Source organism: Melanerpes formicivorus, unplaced genomic scaffold, assembly GCF_026170545.1.
Source record: "Melanerpes formicivorus ecotype bairdi unplaced genomic scaffold, bMelFor1.0.p_v2 SCAF_5, whole genome shotgun sequence".
In the NCBI taxonomy this organism is placed as follows: Eukaryota; Metazoa; Chordata; class Aves; order Piciformes; family Picidae; genus Melanerpes; species Melanerpes formicivorus.
In genome coordinates, this window is record NW_027142357.1 from 36,279,070 (window position 1) to 36,301,719 (window position 22,650).

General features: G+C 41.1%; 1 protein-coding gene across 1 annotated transcript in view; it reads left to right on the forward strand.

The window, feature by feature from the left end:
• The window catches only part of THSD7B (thrombospondin type 1 domain containing 7B), a 304,792-nt gene that overhangs the window by 142,513 nt on the left and 139,629 nt on the right, over positions 1 to 22,650 (forward strand). The window contains exons 11-12 of the mRNA XM_068139154.1: positions 3,546 to 3,678; positions 4,723 to 4,826. Of these exons, the coding sequence (XP_067995255.1) occupies positions 3,546 to 3,678; positions 4,723 to 4,826 (237 nt within the window). The remainder of the gene's footprint in view (positions 1 to 3,545; positions 3,679 to 4,722; positions 4,827 to 22,650) is intronic.

Here is a 22,650-nt window from a genome sequence, read left to right on the forward strand (position 1 = left end):
AGAATTTTGTTCCCTTTTTGGTTTTCAGATTATTTTACAAAAATTAGACACAAGAAATAAAGAATTTAAATTAAGGTATAGGAGGATAGTAGATAACAAGAATTTTATAGGGGGATTAGAAGTAAAGGGAAACTGAATCAAATTTACCTCCTTAACTGTCTGAAACAGGGAAATACAACATGGGGCATGTGCAATTGCTGCCATTGTTTCTTGTCTGCAGCCAGGAGAGGAGTGAACTAAAGAGTAAGTATTTGCATAAATTAGATGTTCACATGTCAGTAGGGATATCTGAGTAGAAAAGGAAGTGATAAAATAATGCCAGGCCATCTAGTAACTCTCTTCTGGGAGAGAAGTTGCTAAGTGTTAAAGAACTAACTGAAACAGCAATACCAGGACAAATCCAGCCAACCAACAGCCTCCCCACCAGCAAAACAAAAAAGTCAGAATAACTGTAGAGCACTCATCCTAGCTTTATTATGTAGAAAAACACAAGAAGAAGTTATTACTCAAGATGTAAACATTCCAAGAAGCAAATTCTGATGAACTGACCAGTTTGGATTTATTGAGAACAAATAGTGCCCAATAAATTCAATCTCCTTCTTTTTGATAGTGTAGCTGCTCTCATTAAGAGAAGTGGTAGATTTTTGACACATTAAACTTTTATCAGGAAGCTAAGGAACAGTGACTTGAATTAAATCACTGTTAAATGGGTACTCAGCAGCTTGAAAAATCTCACAGTGCATATCACTCTGAAAACAGTCTGTCCCTGTCTCCTTTAATGCCAGCCATCAGGTATTGATACACTTTGACAGATTCACAGAATGCCTTGGGTTGGAAGGGACCTTTATACATCATCAAGTTCAACCTTCCTGCAGTGGGAGGTTAACAGAGCCCTGTCCAGCACTGATGAGATTCCATGAGCCTTCTCCTCTCCTGGCTGAAGAGTCCTGGCTTTTCTCATACTTTTTTGTTCTTTTATATCAAATGGTTCAGACCTTAAACAGTGTTTGTGGCCATTTATTGGGCTCACTCCAGTGTACCCATATTCTTTGTCTCTTGGGGACCCTAGAAATGGACATGGCACTTAGTTGTCTCACCATTGTTGAGTAAAGGGAAAGGATTACCTCCCTTAACCTGCTGGTCATAGCCTTCCTAATGCAGTCCAAGAAGCTGTGGCCCTTCTTTGCTGCAAAGGCACATTATTGCCTCATGGTCAGCTTGTCCATCAGGACTCCCACATCCTTCTCTGCATTGATGCTTCCAGTCATTTGGCTGATAGATGTGTAGTGTTCACAATCAAACTGGAACATACGAACCAAGAAGAGTTCTACAGAAAATTCTTGGCCTGGTTCTGTGGGATGTTTGCTGAACAGCTTGCACTCTTGAATACCACCATTAGTGAACGGTGCAGACCTGGAAGAGGTAGCAAACATGATACACAATATATGAAATGATATTGAAGTAATTAAGAACTTCCCCAAAATTTGACTTGGGAAGGAAAAATTGCACAAAAACAAAATGGGAAGAAAAGGGCATGTCTGGAGACACAAAACACTACAAAATGAATGAAAGTCAGCAACTTGAAATGTTGAAACTCATATGAGGCTTGTCAAGCCCATGGGTGAGTTGTATGTGAAACACCAAAGGTGTTACTGTGCTGTGTGCTGGTGAGGCTACAGGTGGCATTCCTTGGGCATAGTATCGTAAGGAAGTGAACAAGAGGTTCATAGGTTAGGGCCTATGAAAAACTGGGTGTGTTTAAAGAGGGGGAAACTTAAAGTGGATACAAGCTCTTGAAATTCCATAAAGATTATAGATCAGATGGTAGGGATTAACTCTTATTTTGACATATTGTGGACACAAGATTTTTAAAAAGTATATATAAAATAAAGGTTTATCTTAATTTGCAGTAGTGATGACTTGGGATAGATTTTAAGTAACGTGCTCTCTGAGGCTTTGCAAGTACTAAATCAGGTATCTGAATGGAGACTATAGGAAGCTGTAGAGCTGTGTCAGGTAGCAGCTGTTAAAGAAGCAAGAGGATCACCCTAAATGCACTTCTCTTGCCTCAGGGTAGAAGCTGGGGTGAGCGACCTGCAGCTAGGTCCAAAGTCCCTTTGCAGTGATCTCACAGTGATAGCACATGTGTGAGTGAAGACTGGTATAACTTCATAACTTCATATTTTTTAGAGCCAACCTTTTCTACTGGATCTGTACTTGCACTTTGTGTTCATAGTGTGATGTTTTGTGTTTTCCTTCTACTCTAATTCACTGTAATCTTCTTACTGCAGCTTTGGCCTTATCTTGAGCTGGAAAAATAATACTTCTAATTTGCACACCTCTTTCTTCTTTTGGACACATTTGATGAAATCCACTGTTAAAAGAGGTTTTCCTGGTCTGGAATGGAGTTCTGCTGAGGTTTCTTTTCATTTTTCTAGCACCTGTGAATAACTGTATTCACAGATGTACTAATCACAGAGTTGGCAGGGTTGGAAGAGACCCCAAGGACCATCTAATTCCAACCCCTTCCACCCCCCCTGCCCTGCAATGGGCAGGGACATTCTCCACTAGATCAGGTTGCCCAGAGCCACATCCAGCCTGGCATTCAAAACATCCAGGGATGGGACTTCCACCACCTCCCTGGGCAACCTGTTCCAGTGTCTCACCACCCTTATCGTTAAGACCTTCTTCCTAATGTCTAATCTAAATCTCCCCTCCTCTAGCTTGGATCTATTCCCCCCAGCCCGACACCCTAGAAAGTCCCTCCCCGGCTTTCTTGTAGCCCCCTTCAGATACTGGAAGGCCACAATAAGGTCTCCTGAGAGCCTTCTCTTCTCCAGACTGAACAGTCCCTGCAGGTGCCATGCAGAGTGGTTAAACCAGCTCTAGGTTTGTACTTACCACTTATGGAGCCAAGGATTGTGTTTGGTTTAGCCCTTGAGATATAGAAATAAATCTGATTTCTGGGTTTTTTGTGCTGCCTTCTGTGCTGTAGATTTTGTGAGCTGTGTTTCTAGATGGATTGATCTCATGTTGGCTCAGGTTAAGTGGAGTGTTAGCCTCTGTTGGTTGCAATGGTTTTCCTATCAGGAAGTTATCATCTGTAATTTCTCAGCTCATAAAGATGGGTTACTGGTAGCAAGCTGAGACCACCAGAATGTGTTTTCAGAGACAATGTCTTCTGTTATGACAGTTCATTTTCCAGTTTTTTATACTTTCTCCTGTTCAGTTGTTTAAGTATTTGCTCATACTTATTTTCTTGTCTGATTTGATCTTCTGCTAAATAGACATTTTCTGGTGCATCTCTTAGGCTGTTCATTTATCAGCCTTCCAGGTGCTGCTCTGCTGAGCTACTGGGAATTTTAAAGCAAGTAACAGTAACTTTTGGTCCAACATGCTGTTCCTTCCTTTTGGGTGGTGCCAGAGTGCTCATAGCTTCAAAACAGAAAAATGAAACGCAAAGTATGTGTTCAACCTAAATGGCTAGACCTCTAACTCCAGGTACCAGCTGTGTCTGGAAAGCAATTTTTGTCTTTATTTCACAGGCAATGCCACTGCAGTTAAGCAGTCCAGGTACAGGATTATCATTCAAGATGCTGCCAATGGGGGACAGGCCTGCCCAGACACCTTGTATGAGGAAAGAGAGTGTGAAGACATTCCCATCTGTCCAGTGTATAGGTAAAAGGTGTTAGCTTGGAATCAGTCTCTTGCTAGTGGGTATCCAGTTCTCCAGAAATGACTCTTGTGTCGCTCCCCTGCAGAATTTCCACCAGAAAACAACATAACACTGGAAGATGCAGAGTTATAAATGACCACTGCACCTTGCAAAATATGCAAACATATTAAAATTGTTTTAATTGAGTTAAAATTGGAGATTTCAGTAAATTTGGCATCAGGAGAGCAAGCAGCAATAGACACAGCTCTTAGAAATGGTAACTTCCTTCCTTGAGGAAGCTGCTACTGGGAACTACCCCCTCAAATGTTTCTAAAAATCAGTGTAAGCTATTTGGGGACCCACAAGCCCTCAACTGCCTTAATAATTGTGTGCTTATTGCAGAAACTCTTGTCTTTTCCCTTGATGCTCTTGCTCCAGTGAATAACAGGCACTTAAAGAAACTCTGATTAGACAAATAGTACAATGGGGCAATTACACACCACTCTTCATTAAAATTCTGTGACCCATCTGTTATACAATATTAGTAAACAGAAAAGTATTATATCTTTGCATAGAAATCTCCAGCCTGCACATCCTGTAGGACGTGGTCTCAGATCAGAGTGGGGAGCCGAAGGTGGTACCAAAGCAGAAATAACACCACCCAGCTGTGCCTGACACCATACCACATAGAGCTGTAGAGAGCCTCTTTCCTGTATTCTTGGCTGGCACGCTTCCTAGCATAGGAAGCAGCCTGGGAACACCACCAGTTGTATGAGAACAGGATTGCAGGAGGAGAGCCTGAATTCATGCCTACTGAACATTTTTCCCATGTGTTTTGTGTAACTTTGAACCATGCCCTACAAAAATGAGAAAGGGAAATTAATTTTGCAGAAGGGCAGCCTTGCATCCGAATTTCGCTTTACAAGGCTTATTTCAGAACTTTCTGGACTCAATTTGTCCTGAAGTCTCTGCAGTATATCTTCATTCATAGGTGAAGTTTATTGCTTGGGCATGTTAACTCTTTTCCAGTTTTGACTGCTTAATGGTCAAGTTTTTTCCCCCTGCAGGTGGAAGACCCACCGCTGGAGTCACTGTGTGCTGGTGCCAGCTTCGGTGAGACAAGGTGTGCCGGGACACAATGAGGCATGTGGACACGGTTTGCAGTCAAGGGGTGAGCTTTCTCCATTGAGCCTCCAAATATTGAAGGTGTCAGTGTGCCATATTTAAGTAGGATCTTTACTCTTTTACAGCAGCTACTTTGGAGACAAAGCTAATGAAGCACTTACAGTGTTTTGGGAAATGGCCCCATTGTCTAGTTTTGCTGCTGTGCTGAAATTTAAAGTACCAGTAATGTGATAATGTACTTGGAGTATAGGAGGGGCTTTGTGCAGTAACCTGCACTTCTCCTTAAGGATGAAGCAGAAGAATTATCTATTCATTCTATGATTGTCTAGGCCTCTATGAAGTAATCCATTCTTGGTGCTAAAAATGGAAAAGATAATCTCCTCATGATTTTATATTTTACTAATAGTTTGCCTGAGGTGTGATTTTCGTTAAGACTGTTGGAGAAGTTCAGCATGGATAAAGGCTTTTGGCTCTTGGCCTTCCTGTGATTAAGCACTTGGAAAATACAGTGATGATATTGTCTGAACAGAAGTGTGGAGAAGAATTTCACTGTTCAGAGTATGTGATCAGTCTGTAGTGGTCCTGCAGAGATTGTGGAGATTTGGCTGTTATCAGTCTCAGGAAAAACCTGATGAAACCTTTAACAGAACACATGACTGGAGTGCTGCAATTGATGGCTACAAGCTCTTCAGGAGAGACAGGCAAGGGTGGAGGGGTGGCCCTGTACATCAGGAAGGCACTAGATACCATTGAGTTGGAGATTAGGGAAAATCGGGTTGAATGCTTATGGGTAAGAATTAGAGGGAAGACCAGCAGGGCAGACACCCTGGTTGGAGTCTGTTATAGACCACCCAACCAGGAGGAAGATGTTGATGAAGCACTCTATAGGCAGCTTAGGGCTGTCTCAAGATCTCCAGACCTTGTTCTCATGGGCAACTTCAACCTGCCTGACATCTGCTGGGAACTCAACACAGCAGAGAGGAGACAGTCCAGGAGGTTCTTAGAATGCATGGAGGACAGCTTCTTATCCCAGGTGCTGCAAGAGCCTACCAGGGGCAAGGCTATGATTTACCTCCTCTTCACCAACAGGGAAGGGCTGGTGAGTGATGTGGTGGTGTTTGGGGTCCAGTGACCACGAGATAATTGAATTCTCAGTTTTTGGTCAAGCTAAGAGGGGTGGCAAGAAGACCTCCACTCTGGACTTCCAGAGGGCAGACTTCAGGTTACTCAAGGAACTAATTCAGAGGGTTCCTTGGGATAAAGCCCTTAAAAATAAAGGAGTCCCGGAGAGCTGGACCTACTTCAATGAAGAATTGTTGAAGGCTCAGGGACAGGCTGTGCCAATGTGCCAGAAGATGAGCTGCCGGGGCAGACGGCCAGCCTGGATGGTTAAAGAACTTTTAATGGAACTGAGGGAAAAAAAGAGGGTGTATCATCTTTGGAAGAGAGGTGAGGCAACCCACGGAATGTTTAAGGATGTTGCCAAATCATATAGGAAGAAAATTAGGGAGGCAAAAGCACATTTGGAGCTTAAACTGGCCTCTACTGTGAAGGACAACAAAAAGTCCTTCTATAAATATATTAATAGCAAGAGGAAGGGAAAGGACAACCTCCACTCCTTGGTTGACATGGAGGGAAATGTTGTATCAAGGGATGAGGAAAAGGCAGAGATACTTAACACCTTCTTTGCCTCAATTTTTACTAGCAGGACAGAACGTCTTCCTGACAGCTGGCCTGCAGAGCTGGCAGAAGGAGGCAGGGAGCTGCACAGTTTCCCTATGTTCCATGAGGCGGTAGTTGGAACTCTCCTTAGCAGCTTGGATCCCCACAAGTCCATGGGACCAGATGGGATTCATCCTAGGGTGCTGAGAGAGCTGTCAGATGAGCTGGCCAAGCCACTCTCCATAATTTTCCAGCAGTCCTGGCTCACTGGCGAGGTCCCAGAGGACTGGAAGCTGGCCAACGTGGTGCCCATCCATAAGAAGGGCCAGTTGGATGAGCCAGGGAATTACAGGCCTGTCAGCCTGACCTCAGTGCCAGGCAAGATCATGGAACAGGTCATCCTGAGTGCAATCACACAGCACTTACAGAATGGCCAAGGGATCAGGCCTAGCCAGCATTGATTTAGGAAGGGCAGGTCCTGCCTGACCAACCTGATCTCCTTCTATGATCAAGTGACCCACCTGGTGGATGTGGGGAGGCCTGTGGATGTAGTGTACCTGGACCTCATCAAGGCATTTGACACCTTTGACACCGTCTCCCATAGCAAACTCCTGGCCAAGCTGTCAGCCCATGGCTTGGACAGCAGCACTCTGACCTGGGTTAGGACCTGGCTGGATGGCCGAGCCCAGAAAGTGGTGGTAAATGGTGCCACATCCAGCTGGCGGCCAGTCACTAGTGGTGTGCCCCAAGGATCAGTGCTGGGCCCCATCCTCTTTAACATCTTTATTGATGATCTGGATGAGGGCATTGAGTCCATCATCAGTAAATTTGCTGACGACACCAAGCTGGGGGCAAGAGTTGATCTGCTGGAGGGTAGAGAGGCTCTGCAGAGGGACCTCGACAGGCTGGACAGATGGGCAGAGTCCAAGGGCATGAGATTGAACACATCCAAGTGCCGGGTTCTGCACATTGGCCACAACAACCCCATGCAGAGCTACAGGCTGGGGTCAGAGTGGCTGGAGAGCAGCCAGGCAGACTGGGACCTGGGGGTACTGGTCGATGGTAGGCTGAACATGAGCCTGCAGTGTGCCCAGGCAGCCAAGAGGACCAATGGCATCCTGGCCTGCATCAGGAACAGTGTGGCCAGCAGGAGCAGGGAGGTCATTCTGCCCCTGTATACTGCACTGGTTAGGCCACACCTCGAGTCCTGTGTCCAGTTCTGGGCCCCTCAGTTTAGGAAGGATGTTGACTTGCTGGAACGAGTCCAGAGAAGAGCAAGAAAGTTGGTGAGGGGTTTGGAACACAAGCCCTATGAGGAGAGGCTGAGGGAGCTGGGGTTGCTTAGCCTGGAGAAGAGGAGACTCAGGGGTGACCTTATTGCTCTCTACAACTACCTGAAGGGAGGTTGTAGACAGGCGGATGATGGTCTCTTCTCCCAGGCAGCCAGTACCAGAACAAGAGGACACAGTCTCAGGCTGCGCCAGGGGAGGTTCAGGTTGGATGTTAGGAAGAAGTTCTTTACAGAAAGAGTGATTGCCCATTGGAATAGGCTGCCCAAGGAGGTGGTGGGGTCGCCGTCATTGGAGGTGTTCAGGAGGAGACTTGATGGGGTACTTGGTGCCATGGGTTAGTTGTTTAGGTGGGTTGGATTGGTTGATGGGTTGGACATGATGATCTTGAAGGTCTCTTCCAACCTGGTTTGGTTTATTCTAAATAAAGAAAGTTATTTTTATTGAAGAAAAAAACAAACAACCAAACAACCAAACAACAAAGAACAACTACTATACAGGTATGCTAACTGAAGAAACTTGACATAATAATTTACTTCTTCACAAGGACAGAAAGTATTCTTTAAAGATTAAGTGAATTTCTTACATAATCTGGAAACAAAGGAAAAGAAAGAAAAGCCCTGACAGTATGTGGGCTGTATCTGGAAGAAGAAATGTGGTTTAAACTAAAGCTCAGAGGAGTAAATACCTTTAACTGGGCTTTGACCACAAGCCTTTCCACAAGATTTTCAAAGAGAGCTCTGCAAATTGAGATGTCCTAAAACGTATTCCTCAGTCTTGGTGCAGAGGGATGATAATCTTTATACTCCAGCAGGTGCAGGAATTTGTATTAATCTTACCCTGACAGAATTTGAAGTATGCTAGAAGAGTATATCATGCTTATTTTTACTCTGTGGAGAGTCTTCCAACAATTACATAAGCTATGTGCTGTTCTAGGATAATCACGGGGAAAGAATCTCACAGTCTCATGGGTTTAACTCAAAATTTGCTTCAATGCCGCATTCACTTTCTGTAATTAACTGTGGGTTTTGTAGCAGCTTTGGTTTTCATGTAGTGACAGAATTAGTCTGCTAGATATTACAGAGGATGAGTGTGGTTTCAGGAAAATGACTTCTCAGATGAAACGCATGGAGGATGATTTTCGAGATATTTCCTACCAACAACAGGAGTGATCTTCGTGGACAAGGCAGCTGAAACCAAGCTGCTGGCTGGCCATATTGCTTCTGAAAAATGAGCTGCTGGATTTTCAGTGATTCTGTATCTTATCTGTAGAAGTGTTTAGTAAGGGAGACATCCATAAAGGTGGTGTTAATACCTCACCTTTCTGCTGCTTGCACTCATCAAGAGCAGTTAGCGTATGAGAAGAGATACTCTGTCACTGTATTGTTGGGGAGTAGCTGTTTAGCCAAGGATGATGTTTGCTTGTAGAATGTGACACTGTAGGACTACTGGTCCTTTAATTCTTCATCATGAAGGGGGTCTTTGGAGATATGTTTGAAACAATGTGTGAGCTGTGGCTGGGGATTTGGGCTTGTTCAGCTTGGATAAGTGTCTAAATGACAGTGAGATTCACAGAGACAAGGGAGCCACACTCTTCCCAGAGGTGCACAGTGAAATAACAGAAGGTAACTGTCACAGGGATAGAAATTCTCAGCTTGCTTGGAGAGAGTGTAGTTCCCTTGGAGATACTGAAAACTCAATAGAATAAGGTCTTGAGCAGCCTTTTCTAACTTTGAGGTCACTCCTGCTCAATGCAGGCATTGCATCTTCAGAGGTCCCTTCTGTTCTAAATTATATTTTAAGATTCTGTGAGTCGTTTCAGTGGCATCTGTGCCATCGCTGGAAGAACACCAGGTGCTACAGGTAGGTACATTCCTGCAATATTCAGGCATCCTACAAATGAGTTTGCATTCGAGGTATCACCGCCACTCCACACAGTAATTGGCTTGCACATTGTGTCAGCATCTTTAGCCAGTAAGTGCTTATTCTCCGAAGAGTATTTATATGAATTTGTCCAATTTCTGGTTTTTTTTCCATGTAACAGCAATTACCCTTTTACCACTGAAGATAATAAGTCTTGCTGCTCCTTAGAGCATCCATTTTTAGAATGCTTTTTTCCTTTGGCTGTCCATATACCGACTGTCATGTAAATAAGAGGATTTCAGTTTTCAGTAACTGTCATGTCTAGCCAATTATATGAGGACATTGAATTCTTATAAATTATTTCTGAAGAAATGAAGTGTATGTTTATGGGTGCCTATTTAGAAGGATGACTGAGGCAAAATTAAATCTGAAATGACTTTCAAACACCATTCTTTCTCTAGGGTAGATTCTGAGATAGATACTTACAGATCTTGTTCCTGGGGTGTTTTCACTGAAATTGCACATAAACGTGCTATGTAACATGCAGAAGGTATTAGAATTTGCCTGTGAGTAATAGGCAGAATAGGCAAAGAGATGAGAGCTGCTTGAGCTGCAGGTTTCGTGACTTTATCTTGGAATGATATTGCACTAATTGCAGTAGCCTTTCATTTTGTATGTCAGCTAATTCATTCAGGAAACAATCAGGCAGGTAAGAGAATAGTGAGGTTTAAAACTAAGAAATACAGTTGTTATTTAAATTTTATTAAGACGTGAGTTGCAAAAAGCCCTTGAGGTAGGGCACACCAGAGTAAAACAGGGTGGGGATGTTACTGTTGCTTGACAGTGACATAGACAACATTTCTAACAGTAAATGAAGAGCTTTACAAGCTTTTCTACTGCTATATAGCTGTCATTTTCCTCGACAAGTGACTAATTTACTAGAAGGTGTCAAGACTGAGAAAATTGCTTCTGCTTTCAGATGCTCTTCATTGACTTTACTGTTCTCTGATGTTTGTGATGGAAGATCCTTCAGAAATGACCTCTCCCATCAGAGCTGACATGAGCAGCCACCTTAGACATTTACATTTTGGGGAAAAAAATATGTTGCTCGTTACAAGGGATCATTACAGCTTAATTAGTGGATGGAAAGCCTGTTTTAAGCAAGTGTCTTTGAAGACTGCTTCAAAAGCCATTGATAAAGTAAATGCACGTTAAAGACAAGACTGCTTCAAAAACTAGTCTTGGAAGTACACCAATAACATGGGTATGAAAACAGTAGATACTTTCCAAAAGCAAGGAGAAGCTGCAGTAACAGAATATGTCACATCTTACTTCTCCTGCTCATGCCACTTCATAACTGATTCACTTAGGGGATTTAGTGCTATCTCTCCCCACCTCAGAATAAGATTGTCTACCTCAGAGCTGCAGCTCCCCATCACAAAAATACAGAAATGCTGTGACACAGAGCAGCAAATATTCTTAGAGAATAATTTATTAGTTTATGAACAGGAGAGCAAAAACAAACCTACCAATGCAGTAATGAGAAACTACTCTGCTCTGGCGAAGTGCAGTCTCTGTGGCTTACCTAAGGTCATGGGGTGGATCGATGCTGGAGAGCCTCACTGGGCATCTCAGTAGAGTATTCCTTTTGGTATGCTCTACTATCAGACCGTGTATGATGTATTTCTTTCCTTCTTTAACCAAGTTGTAAATTCACACCACGTGGACTTTCCTAAGATGGTTGGTGTTAAATACGGTCGGTTTCAGTTGAAAAGTTGATGTATGAACTGACAGTGAAAGAGCAGAATGCAGGCAGCACCAGACTCAAGCAATTTAAGATTCCTGTCTCCTTCATTGCAGGTTTCTGGCTCTTGCTCTGGAGCTTCCTGATAGCTATGGGGTATTGCAGACACCACCAGTCTTAGACTGATCAAGAAGTTATCACTATGAGAGCAAAAATTGCAACAATCTGTTACCTTTTATGACTGTGTCTAAATGCAGTGATGGTTCCAGTACAATCTTACATAAAATATAGGCAGAACTGTGATTACAAATATCATTTGTGATAAATTAGTGACTAAGTTAACACATATTCCATACTAAGCAAGATGAAAGGGTGAATTTTGGTATTGCCTATTAACATTGCATCTACAGAAACATTTCAAACAGCCATCCTTTAGCTGTATTACCTCGTGTATTATCAATCTGTACCACAACAATGGCCATACACATACTGCTGAAATTACTTTATGTTAACCTATTTATAATGAGATGTGCTATCAAAAAAGCATCAGTGTTGCTACTTTTTTCACACATAAGATAGTCAGGCCACAGTTCTTATTCCCTGTTTTGTAGGTAGTTAATAGCCGATTAGCTAAATTAACAGATGCGTTCATTGTAATTTGAGTTGCAGAATACTTTTGCACAGAATTACCCATTTCAGGAGGTACATATTAGAATCCTGTTGGAATTTACAGGCTACAGGCAATGTGATAACCTAAAGTTTGTAATGAATACATTTATGATAGTAAACGTGGCAAAGACATGGATTGCTTCAGTGAGATGGTGATATTTTATGAGCAGTGCCTTGTGGTGCGGTCCTGTGTATAAATCTGTCCAGCTGATAGCAGTTTACCTGTCATCAGTAGCTCTCTCCAGTATTAACTTTGCCTGGTAGGACAATGGCACCTTGAGCCTTACTCTGAGTGGTGCTGGGAGTTTATTGGGTTTGTCAGTGTTTGGTCTAATGGCACTAGTCTAGGGTTGTGGGTGGTTGCAAGGCCACAAATGGGAGCGCAGTGAGCTGAACTTGAATGGTGCCAGATGGTATCACAGTCTGGGAGACACCTGCCTGGCCGCTGGTGGCATTGGTAGCAAATAAGTGAGGGGAAAATAATTACCAGAGTAAGGTCAGGAGCTGAATCTTGTTTGTGACACTTTTGAAAAGGAAGTATGTGAAGCAAAGTCTGTCTAGGATGGGGATTGAAGTTTGGGGGCTTGCTGTTCCAGGCTGGAGAGCCTCAGTCTGTTACCAGCCATGCCTGCTCAGGGCTCCACCAGCAGTTTACCAGTGTAGCTGATTTCCATCACATTGCAAATTCATAAAGTACCTGTTATCTATATTACTATTTTCTTGTCACTGATCACATGGAGAGTAATAAGGTGATAAGGAACAACCAAACCAGAATTGATTTACTATTATTTGTTCTTGATAATCTGATTTCTTTCCTTCACGAGGCAGTGGGCTGGAGGTTAGGCAATAAAGTAGGCGGCAAACAGCACAGATAGTATTCTCTTGACTTTTGGAGGACGTTGTGTCCAGTCCCACATGACAGTCTCCCATGTGCAATAAATCACAGACTCATGGAAACATTCAGGTTGCAAAAGACCCTCAGGATCACCGAATCCAACCAATAACAATTAGAAGCTAGAGAAATGCAGAATGGAATGGTTGTGCAACTTGTTGAAAACCGCATTCAGAGCTCTGTTACCAGTTATTTGCTGTCAACCAGAAAGGCCCTTTTCAGATGGCTTCCTTCAGGGCATCTGTACTCTTGACTGTCTTCAATATTTTCAGTTAGAGTGCGTAATATGAAGCAGTGAGTACATCAGTAAAACATCTGGGTAACTCCAAATTGTGAGTACTTTGAAGGCTGTGCCAAAAATACATGTTGGATAGATTCTAGCATGCTCTGAAATCAGAAAAGTGAAATTTTCATTAAAGAAAAAGAAGTGCAGCACTTAGACTACACGGAAAGATGGGCAGCAGTACTGTAGAGGTCAGTGTGGACTAAGTATGAGTAGTGTAATCCTAAAATCATCATAAAATCATACATTGCTTACATTTTCCTTTTGATCTCAAAGTTCCTGAAATTTATTCTTCTGATTCCTAAATTAGAATCTTTTTAAGAGGTAATCCTCCCGTTTAGTTCTGTTCCGTATCACTTTCATCCACTGCAAATAACGACAAGCAAGGTCAAATCAAAAGAGCAACCTTTTCTCTTGGATAATTCCACTTCCTGGTTTGTAGATTCAGAATACATTGGGAACCTTTCTTTACCCCCCTCTCCTTTTTTTCAAAATACCCAAATTTCATTAACAGTCAGAAATTAGATATTTAGAAGTCAAAGCTCTGGCAAATATCAGTAAATGAATTAAAATAGCTTGAAAACAGGGAAACTTTACCCTTGATTTTACATTTTTATATTAATTCTTGATCAACCATGTGTAACTGTACACTGAGTTGAAGAGATTTATCACTGCAGTGTGGCTGGATGTTTTATCACACGAATCTGGATTGTTTGTATCTGATTTCTATTAGTTTTCCCATAGCCTTTGTTCTTGAAATTATTTCCCAAAACCTAGCTCAACCTGTGGATTTGACAGTAAATTAGCTTCATGAAAAAAATATGTGACAGTGTTTCACAAAAGGGAGGTTGTGGATGCTCCCTCCCTGAAACAGTTCAAGGCCAGGCTGGATGAGACAAGGAGCAATCTGACCTAGTGTAAGGTGTCCCTGCCTGTAGGAGGCAGGTTTGGAACTAGATGATCTTTAAGGTCCCTTCCAACTCAAACCATTGTATGATTCTGTGAAAACAAGGAGCAATTAAAGAGGGGGAGACAAAAATACAATATTAATGTAATGTATGCATGTATACATCCTTAGGGTGTTTTTGCACCAGTGGAATGAGGAAGATATCCTATCCCAGACAGATTTTCAATGGGATTTATTTCAGTTTTGGAACATTAGAATTGACAGGAGCAGGAGAGGGCAAGGGACAGACAAGACTATGTGAGGTGTGATCAGTCAGTTTCTCAGAGCAGTTTAATGTATAAGAAATAAAATCATTGCTTGAATAGAAATAATTCTGGACCAATTTCTTAAAGCCTGGTGACATAACAGAGTTATGTATGTAAATATATGCATGGCAGTGCTGGAGCCTGCAGCTAGATACTGGTTTGGGGAACGGAAATTCATCCTCTTGTTGTATTACATTCCACTGATCTCCAGGTAATGTGTTCCCCCAGACCAATTTTTCTTTCTTTGGGTCCTAGTTGATAGGACAAGGGGAAGAAAGATTGATACTGATTTTGCCGTGACAGGTTGTTCACAAAAGAGTGATGGTGGGCTACCCTCCTTTTTTCATGGGAGATGTCAGCAGGCATCACACGACGCTTAGAAGAGTGCTAATATATTTCAGTCTGAGCCTGGTCCAGCTTCCACCTCAGCTCTAGCTGCTGTACAAGTATTTCATAGGTGGTAGGAGAATTGCCGTGACATTATTTTATTGATGCTAACTAATAGCAAGAGAGACTCCAACTCATTTCTGTCACTGTAGCCTTTTGCCAGCAACATAAAAATTGAGGAGACTCTTAGAGAATTTGTCCTGACAGCAATCTACAGTGCAACACTTTATCCAAAGGCAACTCAGTAATCTGTAGACTTTCTGTAAAATAAAGGTGATGAAAACTGCATGAGATAAATTATATGTATTTGATTTCCTTCAAAAACAGGGCAGTATATTCCACCCTGTAGAAGAAAATAAGCAGACTTTCTATCTTAGCTGTATACTGCTCCTATCTGATCAACGGAACAAGTATCAGCATCTGAGTACCACACACAGCATTTATTTTCTAGGGGGGAGGGGGAAAGAATGTCTTGATCAAGTGGAAAAGTCTTCTGAAGCCAGAAGGCATGAACACTGAAAATGTACACTACAAGCATGTACCAATATCTGAACTCTTAAAAGATCAAAATAATGAAAAGTAAAGCAGAGGAACATCAAAGCTTTCCAGGCTATGTATTTCTGCCTTGATTAGGAGGAAGGACAGAAGAAGCGGGGAAAGAAGGTTTTAGATCAATAGGAAAAGGCCCAATCACCTCAAAGATAGCACCATCCAAATGTGTACAATTTACAGGAATTGCCAGAGCATCTCAGTCATAAAAGTACTCACACCGTATTTAACAGGTACAGAGAGAGTGAGTTGAGATCATCTTATCTGAAGGAAACTCCTTTTTAAATATAAGGGTAGATAGATTTTCATTTTGTCTTTCATCCCTCTGATTAAGTTCAGCTCTCTTTGGTCCTCCTGAGATTTCTTTCATCTAGTGTGTATTCTCTATGATCTAAGCAACCGTCGTTGGTGGAAGTAATTTTTGGGGTCCTTTTTTAAATGATGGCTTGTCATTAAACAGAGTGTAGTAGATGAAAGAGGTCCAAGTAGAACCAAACTGTGCTGAGACTTACTGGGAAGGATGAAAGAAATGAGAGACATAATGAAAGCATCTCTCTCTCCAACTAGAGTCGGGCCCTTCCAATTATGACTTGTTTTATAGCACCAGATTCCAGTGATTTAAAATCCTAGTTATGAACAATTGATTTAGAATTTTTCTACAAATCTTGAGAAATTTTTATTATGTGGACAGGAGGCCTGGGTGGTCATGCTTCATGGTTTATGTAGAGAGTGCTAAAAAGTAAAAGAGAAATCTTTTCTGTGGCTGTGGGAGTGTTGTAAGGAGACCTGAACACACAGCGTGGTGTGCTGCTTATAAGAAATACAGGCACCATTTCAGCCTAAATCTCTGTGTTTCATTGACTTGGAACCTGAACATGAGGGTTTATAATCCTGAATATTTTATATGAGTTCATGTAACTGTCACTGTAACTAGCTGTAAAAAAAACATTATCGTTTTTTTAATGTTCTTCCTAATCTTTTGGCCTCTGTTTGTAGCTGGCATACCTCAGTTTGATGGGTTTAACCCTGCAGTGAGTAAATTATTTTAGTTTCCTGATGATTTTCAATTTAATTGAATCATTCTTTGTTCTTGAGATAGTTGAGTACCGCTTGGCCTCCTTTTTCGTTTGCTATTTTACATAACTCTTCTGTGTCCCTGTAGTTCACCTCTCTATGTTGCAGGCAGTACCATTCAGTACTGATTTAGATCTACTTTTGCTTTTATAAAATTTTCATTTCCTCCTGGTCAGGGTTGTACTGTTTACAAATCCAAAGACAATTCATGCCAAAGTTACTGTGGTTCATAGGGAAATTGTTAAAAATTCATCTGACTGAGCAGGATAAGATCCAGGCTCTCTGGAAAGTGGCCTTAAGGAGGACTTTTCTTCAAATAGACACTTTAAATGGGAAACCTTGAAGCATGACCAAAAATAAGCAAGTTCATTAAAAAGCTTTTATACTGTTACTTGTTGGGAAAATGCTAGAGATGTTTTTCTCCCAATCTTTCCCAGAGCAACCTCTTTCTTGCCTGTGATGATCTCAGTCAAATGATATACTAAATTCTGAGAAATTCTGGAATCATTAATAGGAAGGATGAAGACCAGTTGTTTGTTCTTATAGTACATGGAATGAAGCTGGAGGTGGGGAGATTCAGGCTAGATGTGAGGAGGAGGTTCTTCACCATGAGAGTGGTGAGACCCTGGAATGGGTTGTCCAGGGAGGTGGTCAAGGCCCCGTCCCTGGAGGTGTTTAAGACCAGGCTGGATGAGGCTCTGGCCAGCCTGATCTAGTGTGGGGTGTCCCTGCCCATGGCAGGGGGATTGGAACTAGATGATCCTTGTGGTCCCTTCCAACCCTGAATGAAACTATGAAACTATGAAACTACATCAGTACCAAAGGGGCTTAGCTTGATATTTATTTTACCTAGTTGACAGAAAAAAGATGGTTCTGCGTTGAAATGGTGAGGAGGTTGGAGTAGATGTTCTCTAAGATCCCTTCCAACCTAAGCCATTCTATGAAATGATGATCCTGCTTAAATCAAGGCAAAATTAAAGGACTCTGTCACCTGTTTGGACCTCTCAAAAAATGCAAACCAAACCCAAAAAAGTCCAAGAAACAAAAATTTCCCAGCTGTTGGTGAAAGGGAAAAAACAAAAACACAAACGCAACACAAACAAAATCCCCACTAAACGTTGAAAGGAATTGCGGAGTTTGATTGTTTGGTGTGATTTCTAGCAGATATTGCTTATAGTCAGGCTGCTGAAGTTCAGACTGCCTGGAGAATTCGAGCTTGGTAAAAGTTGTAGTTTGCATTTTACTTTATTCTGCATTAGTTAGACAGCACTTCATATTGGAAATTTTTGAGTCCTGTTTCTTTGACTAATTAAGTACTGGTACTCTACATGAATATTAGCAGCCTACATGGAAGAGCTCATCAGTGTAGCTTACTATAAAACTTCAGGCACAAGATTTGTTAAATGCCACAAGGGTGCAAAAGAAATCCTGATGTCATGCTCCTTGAATCCAAATTTGTGTCTTTGTGTTATACCAATAGCTTTATGCCTGCTGTAGACGTTTTAGACATGAGTTTTCAATTTCAGAACAAATTAATAACCTTGGCTCAAACTATCTTTCAAAATTCCCAGCATCTTTCTTTCAAACCAGTGCACTAAAGTGACAGTAGAGTAACTGAAAGTGACGGGGGTACTGCTGAAGTGCTTGCACTTGAGAGACTACATCAGGAAACTGTGAAATGCTCAATATTACATTTGCTTTACATGCCCAGTGGTGCTTTTTTGTTGCTGTTGCTGGCACTGTTTCTAAATATGTTCAGAAATATTAAAAAGTATTGAGCAGTGGGTTTAGCACTTTCTAAACCCATCTGGTGATGGCAGAAGTAATCCTTTCCTGTTGGAAACACCCTATCTCCCCTTTTGTTAGCGGTATTGTCATTGATTTGCTTCTCGAAAGACTTGGGAGAAGATTCCATCTTCTTTATATTACAATAAATCAAGAGAAACTTCATCCAAAAAATTGGAATTCCACTGGAATAAAATTACTACACAAGAAAAAGCCATCTCTATACTTTGATGGCAATAGATAGTAATGAAAAAAATGTCACCTTCTAACAAAGATTTCTCTGAAGTCAATTTTTTTCCTGGCAGCCGCGGGTTTTACCTGGTGTGTTCATCATTTATTAAAGGATTGCGGATATTGGCTTTGTGAAACAAGGAAAGTTTGGAATAATACATTCTGATGTTTGATGCAATTTTCCCAAAGTAGTGTGTATTGTAACGTCAAGTTTGGATCTTGGATGTGAAGCCTTCTAGCAGATGTTATTTTTCGCTGTTTTTCTGGTCAATTGTGGTCGGTACTAATGTGCCTTCCTGACGCTTCACTGAAGTCTCAGTCCTGCAGTAATTTTTTTCCCCCTTTGATATGTGCCCCAAGGTGACTGAAATTTCTTCAAGTTATCTATTTTTACTGCCTTTTGGATATTAACTTTCTGTTTTGTTGTTTTTATCCTAGTCTTTGTGTAGAAAGGAAATGCCTGAACCTCATACTGAGGTGCTCAGTATGAGGGAGTCTAACTGACCTATTAAAATGTAATAGGCTTGTCGAAGGCCATCTACTTCAGCATTTGTTTAATTCAGGGTGAAGTAGATCAGCACATCCCCAGGGGACGTATGACGTGAGAGGGCAGCACTCCCAGCCGCTGCTGTGTGATAGGTATAGATGTGCTTCCACAGCCTCTGCCCTTGCTGACCACGAGCCTTTGCTTCTATCTTATTTTATTCCTTATGATCTGGGAGGGCATCTTAATAATAGCTTCTTATTAACAATATTTGAGAAAATTAGGTGAAAATTGGTCTGCAGAAATGAACAGCTATGTGCTGACATGAAATCTCTCAAGAGTTTGAGGGATTTAACTCTTCTGTTGCATTTTAGCCCCCAGATTACATGCTGTGGCCATGGCAGACATTGGGGCACACTGGGGAATTTGTGGGGCAAATCATATGCAGTGTGCTTGCGAGAAGTTGCTTTGGCCAGCAGGTGCTTTCTCAGTACTGCTCTGAAAGGGTTGGTTAGTGGAGCGCATTAAAATCACTGCCTCTAAGATGAATGGGGTTTGTGCAGGCTGTGTTGCTGGTGAAGTTGCATTTCAGCAAACCTCCAAACAGACAGGGGATACATTTGTGCTTTAAAATAAATAGATATCTTGAGTGCCTGTTTTCACGGAGTATAAATTTTCATGTAATCTAAGCACATCTGCTCATAATAATTAACTTCTGTGGTGTATGCAAGGAAAAGCTACATCAGCTCAATGGTATGACGAGATGGATTGCTTCCTATCTGTTCATCATAATGATTAATTGTAGCATTTATAGGTAGATGTCTGCTTTTTATTAATTTTTGGGTTTAGATCATGTACCTTTTTTTTTTTAAGGTTATTTAAATGTAAATACTTTGCAAATCCGATATGAAAGCATAAACTTTCCAATTTTAAGTGCTTTGATGAGAAACAGAGCAAAATCTGTCTCTGCTTAAACTGTCTTATCTGAAGACTTCGGAAGATGCCTGTCTTTTCTAGTGAGATGAATTTCACAGGTAAATGCAAATATTGAAAGTAACCATGAAAGAAATATAGAAGGATTATGGAATTTCATTTGACCCTGATAGCTGGTGTTTCCAAGGGGCAGGCTTAATAATATTGAAGCATATTAGTAATTTGCAGTTGGTCTTATGCTTTTGTAAGTATTAAATATTTACTAGGAGTGAAATAATTAATTTATGTGTTTCCAGAAGTTAAATACATTTAAATCTTGGGGTTTAGCTCAGTAAATTTTGAGTATGTGCTTTGTGGTATGTAAACTTTCAGGTTTACAGCAGAAGAAGTGGTGGGTATGCAAGTATAGCATTGACACCAACCTGCCAAGTAGGTTGATCGGAGACCCAATGACCCTGTTGTATTTTCTTCCATTGTAGCCATCTTTCTCCATTACTTAAAAACAAGTTAACGTGCTGTATGGATGGAGGTCAGCCACAAGTTTTTACTGGTGCACTACACCACTAAGAATGACGGAAGCAAAAGAAATGATGTGTGGAGAACATTTATTGAGTAAAAGTCTGAAGCAAGGGTAAAGTTGCAGGAGATGTGTACAGAATTTAGCCTACTATTTAAAAATCTTTTGGGGTTACTCAGGCCATATTGATTAAATGATAAACAAAGTACTTTCTTGAAATCTCACAGTGACTGGCATAAATTCCCTGATTGAATTATACTGCAAACAGAATGCTATAAGGGGAAATGTCTTTACCAGTTACAGTTATGTCTTTTTTTTTTTTTTTGAAGGTTTTCTTATTAAAATTCCCATCCCAGGATTTTCTCAGAAGATAAACTAGATTCAACAAAGAAGTTAATGTAAAAATAAGCTATTCCAATGGCATCAATGAGCAGATAAAATAAGCAAATAAGCAATTTGCAGATAGAGAGTCAACATCCCATGAAATGTTTATAAAGGTAATATTTAAGCTCTCATAAAATCAAATTGTATTCAGATACAATAACAAAACTCAGTAATAAAACAGTGGTGAATTCAGGTCCAGAGATAATCATAAAGCAAAAAGCTCCATTCCATCTCAGAGGTTTTCTTTAGTGCTAAGCGTGCTATATGTTTTTATGGCAACTCCACCCAATCTTTGCTTTCCTGGTGATTAGAGTGTACATGTATAAATGAAGCTGCTTTTTCATGCAATGTAATTTAATTATTAAGAAAATAATTTGGATGTCTTTTAGGTTTCATGGTGCTGAGCATTTTTAGGATTTTAGTCCTCAAGGAAGCAATCTATTCTAAAATGAGATGACTTTGTTTTCTTTCCTAGAGTCCATCAGTCTGTTTCAGAAAGAAAGTTGATTCATTTAACTTTTTTCCTTGCTTTGTTATCTGTGGTGGTTCTTGTTATCTGCAGGATAATTGTTTATACCCATATTTTTGTGCAAATCAAAAATAAGCTGATGAGCCTGTATTTCCATACCCTTCACCTTAAACAAACAAACAACCCCCCAAAAAAACAACCAACCAAAAAAAAAAAAACAAAGAAAGAAAAGGATTTTATGAATAGGCAGAATGTTTGCTTCCTCTATGAGGTCTCAAAGATGCTCATTTCTAACACATCAAGATCAGTTTCTGTAAGTTTGCTAGAGCCAGGATTCATTAGAGCAGACAATTTCAAAACAGCCAGCTTATCCTTGACAGCACTTTCCCTGAATGAGGACCAAGAGGCCTGAGATCTTGCAGTTTTTTAACCACTAATTGTAACACTCCTGGGATTGCAGCAGATCTGCTCGGTGAAGGATGATGTAAGCTCCGGACAAATTTTGGGGAGGTGGGATGGCAAAGTGGAGAGTCTGGGTTTTGACGCTTCTGCAGAAAGATCCTCTGTTACCTTTCATGCCCATTGCTAATTTTGGGTTTTGCATGCTTGTGCTGCAATTTTCTGCTAATCCTCAGGAACTTGACCTAGTTTCCACCTTTTCTTTTGTTTGCAGGCAGTGAATAGCTTTTGACTGAGCTTAGCTAATCTCTTGTACTCCAATTTATCCCTAACATAGTTTTACCTGTTCACTAATAGGAGAGTTTTCACTTTGGCATTTATCTTTTATTCTGAACTACACCTTTCTTCGTGTCTCTTTACCCTACCAAGACACCTTACTTAGCTTTAATGCAAATATATGTATATGAATGCATTAGTCTACCTGCCTGTCTCAGCTGGTCATTCTCTTTCAGTCAGCCCTCCACCCTGATCATCTCCATTGATTCCTCTATATCATGGCATATGGTCTAGCTAAGAGCATTTACCCTGTCCCCACCCAAACAGGGCAAACTTTACCAAGTTCACCAAAATAGTCTATGAATTGCCTGTACTTCCTGAGCTTTTCTCTATTTCCTGTAGCATCAGATGGAGTAGATTATGTCTTCCTACTTGCTCATGAGCTCACCTTGTTCCAGGTCTTTTTCCTAGCATAGCACACATGTTCCTTTCCCTGCTAATCATCAGCCTGGCATTCAGTAGGTCAGTTGTTCCCTATAGGCCAGCCCAGGGACTGAAAAGGTCTATAACCTGTAGATAAAACAGATCGCCCTCATTTTCATGCCCTTCCAGAAGTGCTGTAGCCTTTTATGTTACTATTCCAGTCATGTGAATTCGCTGGTTAAATATTAGCTACAATGAAATTTCACTCAAAAGTGCATGCTAATGTGATACCTGTATAAATATTGTCATTCTGTTTTTTGAGGCTTTATTGAGTAGATAGAGCCT